This window comes from Triticum aestivum, chromosome 1D (assembly GCF_018294505.1).
Source record: "Triticum aestivum cultivar Chinese Spring chromosome 1D, IWGSC CS RefSeq v2.1, whole genome shotgun sequence".
NCBI classification, from domain to species: domain Eukaryota; kingdom Viridiplantae; phylum Streptophyta; class Magnoliopsida; order Poales; family Poaceae; genus Triticum; species Triticum aestivum.
Window position 1 is genome coordinate 298,051,555 of NC_057796.1, and position 10,123 is coordinate 298,061,677.

At 47.0% G+C, this 10,123-nt stretch overlaps 1 protein-coding gene across 1 annotated transcript; it reads left to right on the top strand.

The window, feature by feature from the left end:
- Positions 1–1,510: 1,510 nt before the first annotated feature.
- On the top strand, positions 1,511–2,680 carry LOC123168696 (cytochrome c-type biogenesis protein CcmE homolog, mitochondrial). The gene has a single exon (XM_044586567.1). It carries the CDS (start codon positions 1,654–1,656, stop codon positions 2,440–2,442), a length of 789 nt encoding a protein of 262 aa, XP_044442502.1. The 5' UTR covers positions 1,511–1,653; the 3' UTR covers positions 2,443–2,680.
- Positions 2,681–10,123: the final 7,443 nt, after the last annotated feature.

Consider the following 10,123-nt stretch of genomic DNA (forward strand, 5'->3'; position numbering starts at 1 on the left):
CTCATCCCTTTACTTTCATGCAACTAGGATGCTTTACTCTTTCCGCTGCATATACTCTTGTCATGCTTGCTTGAAATGTATTGTGAATGCTTAAACTTGTGCTAAAACTCCACCCTAACTTGAAGAACTTAAAAATTGCCACATTTACTTGTTGAGGGTCTAATCACCTCCCTCTAGACGCCTCTTCTCGATCCTTTCAGAGAGAGAGAGAGAGAGAGAGAGAGATTCTTGCATTACCCATATTGGTCGGAACTGTAATAGAGCTAATCATTTCATGGCCAACTTTGGGAGGTTGCAATGCCGAACTGCTGTTTAGTTAGGCTCTGGTCTAGACGAAGTCCTGGATGTTGCTGGACAGGATTGCAACTCTTAAACTTTGAGTAATGCAAGAACTTATTCACAAAATAATAATAATATAATTCTTGGATTCACGAAAAACCTATATATTACAGTCTAAAGATTGATGTAGACACCATCTTCAAAAGTTTGAGGTGGGGGTCATAATTGATACCAAAATATTCATTAGGACCACATTCCCCAAATACAACTCAATAAACAGTCAGTCCTCTCAATTACTTTGTCGTGAATCACCAGAAAAATAATAGAATTATCTAAGATATGCACTCTCAGCGTCTCCACTACGTCAACCTACAACGACAATTGTTCTGCTGCAATCTCAACTCTACTTTGGGCACGTACAATAGAGTGATATCAGTTGTATGTAAGAGATGTCACATAGAAATTTAGACGAGGTGGTTGAAAGAGAAAGAGAATTTCTTCAAAATTGAAGACAATCGATATAATTTTGATGGACATCTTACAAATAGTGATTTTGTTCTTGTATGGATGGTGCATGTAGTTTGTACTCTACATATAGTCAAGGCTAAAGATAGACTAGTTATAGACATATCGTTGTATGTGTTGTCGAAGGTGATGTCTATGCAAGATATGTACTGGTAGTACAAACTTGCCTAAGAGCAACTTTAGCAGAGACACCATAATGAGCCAATTGCCATCATAACTGTCAGTATGCGATGCTAAATAAATAAGACATTCTAGCATAGTCGTCGTACTTGCTAGAATCATTGTCCTTCATATCTGGCCTTTTAACCTTCAAATTTAAATTTTTAAAGTGCACTCCATATGAAAGTTGTGTGTGCCACGAAGAGAACTTCACATAATCCCCTTATATGGGGATGCCACAAAGATTGAGGGAAAAGATGTCTCATTGTCGAATGAGTCACATAGTATGGAGGCAGCCAATATGATTAACGATCAATTATGATGTACTAGTAAATATTGATGAAACAAAAAATGATGTATTTTAGACCAAAATTGGTAATTTCAGACATTTCCAAAAACGTGAAATCCGGCAGGAACGCAGACGCAACACCAGTGCATTTCCCTTTACGACGATTTCCACACACTTTCCTGGGCCAGAAATCCACGGTGTTTCCGCGCTCCCGCGGACCTCGGGGGTCCATTCGCAAGAACGGCGCAGCCCACTTTGACCTCGCCGCACCGGCGTGCCGTGCGCAGCAAGAAGATCAGCGGCCGACCGACCACCCATCCGGAGGCAAGGGCGAGCGCACCGCGCACACACGCCTTTTCCCCATTCCCTCGGCCCCGCACCTCCCAGATCCCACCGTCCCCATGGCCTTCTCGCGCCTTCTCCCCTCCCGCCGCCTCCTCTCCGCCTTCCTCCACACCCCGACCCCGATCCCCGCCGCGCGCGCCACCGGCCCCGCCGCCGCAACCACCTCCCCGTTCGCCCAAACCCTCCAGCCCGCGCGCTTCTTCTCCGCGACGAGGCGGGCCGGGCCGGGCGCCCCGCGGCAGCGCGCGGCGGACATCGGCGCGCGGGCGCGGCAGCTGCAGAGCCGGCGCCTCTGGACCTACGCGCTCACCTTCGGCTGCGCGGCCGGGTTCGTGGTCACCGTGCTCGCCACGTTCCAGGACCAGCTCGTCTTCTACCTCACCCCCACCGACGCGCTCGCGCGCTTCGCCACCGACCCCTCCAAGACCCGCTGCCGCCTCGGCGGGCTCGTCCTCGAGGGCTCCGTCGCCCACCCCTCCTCCTCCTCCTCCGAGATCGAGTTCGTCGTCACCGACCTCGTCACCGACGTCCTCGTCCGCTACGAGGGCGCCCTCCCCGACCTCTTCCGCGAGGGCCACTCCGTCGTCGTCGAGGGGTTCCTCAAGCCACTCACGGACGATCTCCGCCGCGACTGGGCGGGGAGAAAGGTCTCCGATAAGGCGCTGGAGGGCCAGTGCTTCTTGCGTGGCACGGAGGTGCTCGCCAAGCACGACGAGAAGTACATGCCCAAGGAGGTCGGCGAGGCGATCGAGCGCAACAAGAAGCAGATCGAGGCGGATGCGGCTGCCGCCGCCGCTGAGGAGAACGCGGCGGTTGCGGTGGATGGAGCCAAAGCAAACTCGTAAGATTTGCTTTTTTTGCTTTACGATTTGGATCTCGAGTGCGTGGGATTGAGGCATAGATAGATTTGATTGTCTGAATGAGATGAGCTGGGGACTCTCTGCAGCATGATTCAATTGAAGCTGTTGTAATTGGAGTTGTAATTTTGAGCCCTGAAAAAGGGGGATTTTGGCCGGGGAAATAATGAAAACTGATTGTGTGATAATCCATTCAACACGATTATACGTATTCTTTGGGCAGCAATTGCTATGCTCGTATCACTGGGTGCTGTAGATTTTCTAGTGCAGTTACTGGGTTCTTTTGTTGTGATAACTAAGAGACCGACTAATGAATTTTGGTTTTCATAAGCTATTGTTAGATCTCTTGTGTGTTCAGTTCATTAGCTTTTCTCTTGATTTGAATCCATTCCCATACGAAATTCAGTTCACCCCGTGCAAATGCCCATGTTGGTGTCCTTGCTATCATGAACTTCCGAAATTCCCTTCAATGGTGTACTGCATTGCTGGTCTCTATCATGAACTTGCGACAGACTGATCGATGGTACCGTCCATATACTTCATTGTATGATATACTTCCTCCGTCCCAAAATAAGTGTCTCAATCTTAATACAACTTTGCACTAAAGTTAATACAAAGTTGAGGCACTTATTTTTGGGCAGAGGGAGTAGTGGAACCATATATTATTTGCATATTAAGGGATAATATGTGCTTAATACTCCCTCTGTCCTGAATTACTTGTCTTAGATTTGTTTAGGTATATGTAATAGTTCTCATCCTTACCTGTGAAGTACTCCCACTGTATCTGATTGATGACATTACAGAGAGCATACATGGAAGCTTGCCGCAATTGTCATTGCTGGATATATAGCATGTTTGTACTATATTGCTCAGCTGACTTTCATTTCGTGATAATTCAGCAGGGTTATATTTTGCCAATGCCTACCTGAAGTATTCAGGGTAACTAGTGAGCAAAAGTTGAATTGAGTTCTCTATTATTGGGATACATTAGTATCTTGTACTTCTCTATCACAATCCTTGCTAGTACTAGTGCCAAATCGACCTGTTAGATTTGTTTACTTTAAACAAAATTATTCAAGGTTTTGTTGAGGAAGGGTTGGTTGAGGAAGTTATCTTAAGGTTCAGTTGAACTGTAAAAACATCTTAATATTTTGATACAGATGAATATTTGAATTGGCCACACCAGGCTTTATCTTCCAAGCATTTGGTGTCAACATACTGGCAGGATAAGTGCGAGAAAGCATCTTGCGGAAACCTGGAAACTCAAACGGGAGCCATTGAATCTGGAATGTGGGCCCGTGATCGAACCTCGCATTTTGCAACAAAGGGCGTGTTTGGTAGCCTGCAACATTTTTTGCCTCCTTGCATATGTGATTGAGTTCGACATGGCTGAATGAATAGGCTAAAAACCATGTTTCGCACATAGTTTGTTTGTCTGCATCTTTCTAGACTGGCCGAGAAGAAACACACGCATGGTGTTTGGTTGCAGGCCCGTTCTAAGCAGATGCAGAGTGTATGGTGTTTGGTTACATGCAACACATGTGAACTGGTAACATCTTGTTGAAGTGGTGAGATTCTCACGGGCACAACATAGATAATCATGCATAACATAAACCCATAAAGCAGAGTCTCAACACACACTCAGACGCTAAGCGGCAAGCAAAGTCTTAACATCCTACGCAAAAGTCTTAAAGGTGCGGAAATAACTTCCTAGGCATCCATGGCAAAAGCCTCATCGTGCTTCTTGCACTTGGTCAGCACCTCGACATCGTCGTCGTTGAAGACAATCACCTTCAGGGTGTTGGGAGTTTTCAGCTTGAAGGTGACGACGTAGCACATCCTGATCTAGTGAACAAGGACGAAGGGGCCCAACCCTGATTAAGGGTGAGCCTGTCGTTGATCGTCCAGAGAGTCACCCTTCAAGCGTAGTTGATTTACGTCCTCAGCACAATTTCCTCTGGGACGATGGCCAAGTGCTTGGTAAACTCGAGTGGCATCGACATACACTCCAGCTTGGGTGTAAGGATGACCTTGCAGAAGTGGGTTGGGTCGGCGTCCTCATGGAAATGGCCATAGTTCTTCGGCCTCTTGGGGGTGCTACCTAGCTCCACCACCGCCTTGCCCTTCTTGTCGACCATAGCCTCCTTGCCCTTGGCGGAGTTCCTGAAGCAACCTGGTCGATTTGCATATATGAACAAGAGGTCAATGGAGGGACACATATGAACAAGTGGTCAATGCATTCACTCACCCCACCCACCTGAATTGCTTGGCATCCAAAACCCCTATTTATCTACCACAACACTACACTACCTCTTCCAACCATCTCTCTCTCTGCCTTCTATCGTCTTCTCTTCCACAACTCTCTCCGTCTCACCACCGATCCACGGCCATGAAACCCTTCCCCAACGACTCTAGATGGAGGGCATCCCTCCTTGGGTGCTCGCTCGGTGAACGCACCAAGTTGGCGAAGACCATGGAGGTGTGCTCTTGATTCAAGAGCGTGGATGAGATGCATAAAGTGGCAGACTTTGTTGTTGAAGGCGATGAAGGCGGAGTTGAAGAGGCTGATACATGACCCATCCAAAGGCGATATGTCAGTGAACATCGCGCGGTGGCCGATGGATGAGTCGAGTTGGCCGATCAAGGTCAGAGAGTCAGATGTGCCAAGTACAATCTTGTCATGATTCTTGATGACCAGTCAGTCGTCATAGTGGCGCCGGTCACCGTCATTTTGGAGGACGAGGAGGAGGAGGGGGTAGTGGATGCTGCCAATGGCGAATTGGTCGAGCCTTAGGACGTTGGCAGTGATGAAGCAATGAAGATGGTAAGACACCTGAGCTAGGCGACCGTACACTTCCCTTGGTGGTCGGCGATTACAAGCCTCAAGGCTACTGCCGCTCCAAGCGCCTCTAGGCTCGCCGCGGCTAAGATGTAGTGCTTGTTGGGATGTATGTCAATGGATGTAAGCTCGATTTAACCCCCCCCCCATTGAAAATCATACTCAACCCCGTTTGAACTGCTCAAATCCCTAAACGGGTATGCCTAAATCAAGTACGAAATCGAACCCGAGAGGTATATTGGATGCCTAGTGGGCGATTCACCAGGGACAGAGGGCTTTAGCCATTGACGAATGCCTGTCAGTGAAGTGATGCGGCTAGTGATTGTTGTTTGATGTCGGTGCTCGCCTTCAAGATCTTCGCTCCACTACTCGTCGTCGTCGGTGTGATAGTTGAGAGAGCGGAGAGTGAGCAGTGAGAGAATGATGAGGGGAGTTATGGCAACGCTTCAGGAAGCAATGTGTAACACCCCGGTGTAATGATGCTACAATAATCCCTGGGTTAAGTTAATCCTTTTGCTAAACAAGTGTTTGTTCATCATTGTCTCATATCTCTTTCAAATTCCAGTTGTATTCAATTTCAAATTATGAGTGAAATTCAAAATTGCTCAAGCATGAAAACTAAAATGTTCATCATGTGCCAAATATTCAATAACTAATATTGGTAGTGAACCAACATTTTGGCAAAGTGTTTAAGTGCACTAAGCTATTTAAAACAGTGGCTAAACCAAATAGATTAAATGCATTTTTAAATTATAAAAGTTGCGAACTATTTCAAAAGCCTCACAATCTTTTTGTGGCGGTGCCAACTATTGCAACGTAATTATGTGGCCAAGTCCCACATTTTACACAATCCTTTTGGCAGCTCAAATATTGCAAAGCATTTTTCTGTAAAAAGAAAAGAGCAAAAGAAAGGAAAAAGGAGAAGAGAGAATCACTGCTCGTTCGACCCGGGCGCGTCCCCGCCGGACCGGGCGCGCCGCCCCGTACTGCCACGTCGCCGGCGAGGGGATAAGGGCAGCCCAGATGCCTCGGGCTCCCTCCCCACTCGCCCACTCCTCCCAGCTCTCCCTCTCCGCCTCTCCCTCTCGCTTCTCCGCCCCACACACGCCCGAACGCCACTGCACCGCGCCTCGTCGTCCGCCTACTCCGGCGCCTCCTCGGGCCACGGGAGGTTGACCGGGGCCTCACCGTGCTCCATCGCCGCCGTTCACTTTGCTTGCAGATGCCGGAGCGAGCAGATCCGCCTCGAAGCCGACGCCACGACCCCATCCTCACCACCTCCATTCGCCCTCGTCGTCGTCTCCGGCCACTCTGACCCCCCTCGAGCCCGCTACCACCCCCACTAATCTATTTAAAACGTTTAAAGTAAATTAATTAGTTTAGTTAGACCCTGAACAGTGGGCCCTAGCTAGTTTATTAACCAATTTATTTAAGTTTAAACTGTTAAATTAACTAAGTCACTAACAGAACGTCCCCACACATCAGGGTTGACCCCGATCAACTCAGTTGACTTGCTGACATCATGCTGATGCAACACTAACGTCATAATAGATTTTATGGGATTTAAATAATTCCTAAAGGATTTAATAAGTTCAGAAAATGTTTAAAGCTTTGAAAATTCTTATAAAATAATCCGTAGCTCGGATGGAAAAACTTTATATATGAAAGTTGCACAGAAAAGTCCAACAAATCCAAATACATGGTCCGTTCATCTATCACATCTGTTGGGGAACGTAGCATGTAATTTCAAAAAAAAATCTACGCTCACGCAAGATCTATCTAGGAGATGCGTAGCAACGGGAGGGGGAGAGTGTGTCCACGTACCCTCGTAGACCAAAAGTGGAAGCGGAAGCTTAACGCGGTTGATGTAGTCGAACGTCTTCTCGATTCAACCGATCAACCACCGAACGTACGGCACCTCCGAGTGCTGCACACGTACAACTCGATGACGTCCCTCGAACTCTTGATCCAGCAAAGTGTTGAGGGAGAGTTCCGTCAGCACGACGGCGTGATGACAGCGATGGTGAAGTGATCCGCTCAGGGCTTCGCCTAAGCACTACGTGAATATGACCGGAGGAGTAAACTATGGAGGGGGGGCGCCGCACACGGCTTGGACCAATTGATGTGTGTTAGAGGCCCCCCACCCCGTATATAAAGGAGGGAGAGGGGAGGAGGCCGGCCCTAGGCGCGCCCCAAGTGGGAGGAGTCCCACTTGGGCTCCTAGTAGGATTCGCCCCCCTTCGTTTTATCAGTGGGGGAAAGGGGGAAGGAGAGAGAGAGGGCGAAGGAAAGGGGGCGCGGCCCCCTCCCCTTGTCCAATTCGGACTCCTCCTGGGGAGGGGGGCGCCACCCCTATGTGGGCTGGTTTGGCTCCCTCCTATGGCCCATATGGCCCATATCTTCCCCCCGGGGGTTCCGGTACCCCCCTGGTACTCCGATATGTACCTGATACATTCTGAAACACTTCTGGTGTCCGAATACTACCATCCAATATATCAATTTTAACCTCTCGACCATTTCAAGACTCCTCGTGATGTCCGTGATCTCGTCCGGGACTCCGAACAACATTCGGTCACCAAATCACATAACTCATAATACAAATCGTCATCGAACGTTAAGCGTGCGGACCCTACGGGTTCGAGAACTATGTAGACATGACCGAGACACATCTCGGGTCAATAACCAATAGCAGAACCTGGATGCTCATATTGGTTCCTACATATTCTACGAAGATCTTTATCGGTCAAACCGTAATGACAACATATGTAATTCCCTTTGTCATTGGTATCTTACTTGCCCGAGATTCGATCGTCAGTATCTTCATACCTAGTTCAATCTCGTTACCGGCAAGTCTCTTTACTCGTTCCGTCATGCATCGTCCAGCAACTAACTCATTAGTCACATTGCTTGCAAGGCTCATCATGATGTGCATCACCGAGAGGGCCCAGGGATACCTCTCCGATACTCGGAGTGACAAATCCTAATCTCGATCTATGCCAACCCAACAAATACCTACGGAGATACATGTAGAGCATCTTTATAATCACCCAGTTACATTGTGACGTTTGATAGCACACAAGGTATTCCTCCGGTATTCGGGAGTTGCATAATGTCATAGTCAAAGGAATATGTATAAGTCATGAAGAAAGCAATAGCAATAAAGCTTAACGATCATTATGCTAAGCTAACGGATGGGTCTTGTCCATCACATCATACTCCTAATGATGTGATCCCGTTCATCAAATGACAACACATGTCTATGGTTAGGAAACTTAACCATCTTTGATTAACGAGCTAGTCTAGTGGAGGCATACTAGGGACACTGTGTTTTGTCTATGTATTCACACATGTATCAAGTTTCCGGTTAATACAATTCTAGCATGAATAATAAACATTTATCATTATATAAGGAAATATAAATAACAACTTTATTATTGCCTCTAGGGCATATTTCTTTCAGTCTCCCACTTGCACTAGAGTCAATAATCTAGATTACATTGTAATGATTCTAACACCCATGGAGTCTTGGTGCTGGTCATGTTTTGCTCGTGGAAGAGGCTTAGTCAACGGGTCTGCCACATTAAGATCCATATGTATTTTGCAAATCTCTATGTCTTCCTCCTTGATTTGATCACGGATGGAGTTGAAGCGTCTCTTGATGTGTTTGGTTCTCTTGTGAAATCTGGATTCCTTTGCCAAGGCAATTGCTCCAGTATTGTCACAAAAGATTTTCAGTGGAACCGATGCACTAGGTATTACACCTAGATCGGATATGAACTCCTTCATCCAAACTCCTTTATTCACTGCTTCTGAAGCAGCTATGTACTCCGCTTCACACGTAGATCTTGACATGATGCTTTGCTTGGAACTGCACCAACTGATAGCTCCACCATTCAATATAAATACGTATCCGGTTTGTGACTTAGAGTCATCCGGATCAGTGTCAAAGCTAGCATCGACGTAACCATTTACAACGAGCTCTTTGTCACTGTTGGAAATATGCCCTAGAGGCAATAATAAAATGGTTATTATTATATTTCCTTGTTCATGATAATTGTCTGTTGTTCATGCTTTAATTGTGTTATCCGGAAATCGTAATACATGTGTGAATACATAGACCATAACATGTCCCTAGTGAGCCTCTAGTTGACTAGCTCGTTGATCAATAGATGGTTACGGTTTCCTGACCATGGACATTGGATGTCATTTATAACGGGATCACATCATTAGGAGAATGATGTGATGGAAAAGACCCAATCCTAAGCATAGCACTAGATCGTGTAGTTCGTTTGCTAAAGCTTTTCTAATGTCAAGTATCATTTCCTTATACCATGAGATCGTGCAACTCCCGGATACCGTAGGAATGCTTTGGGTGTACCAAACGTCACAACGTAACTGGATGGCTATAAAGGTGCACTACAGGTATCTCTGAAAGTGTCTGTTGGGTTGGCTCGGATCGAGACTGGGATTTGTCACTCTGTATGACGGAGAGGTATCTCTGGGCCCACTCGGTATTGCATCATCATAATGAGCTCAATTTGACTAAGTAGTTAGTCACGGGATCATGCATTACGGAACGAGTAAAGTGACTTGTCGGTAACGAGATTGAACGAGGTATTGGGATACCGACGATCGAATCTCGGGCAAGTAAAGTACCGATTGACAAAGGGAATTGTATACAGGATTGCTTGAATCCTCGACATCGTGGTTCATACGATGAGATCATCGTGGAACATGTGGGAGCCAACATGGGTATCCAGATCTCGCTGTTGGTTATTGGCTAGAGAGGTGTCTCGGTCATGTCTGCATGATTCCTGAACCCGTAGGGTC

What these genes read in the sequence shown, in the direction of transcription:
- LOC123168696 (XM_044586567.1), top strand. Translation starts at nt 1,654, where the DNA reads ATGGCCTTCTCGCGCCTTCTCCCCTCCCGCCGCCTCCTCTCCGCCTTC.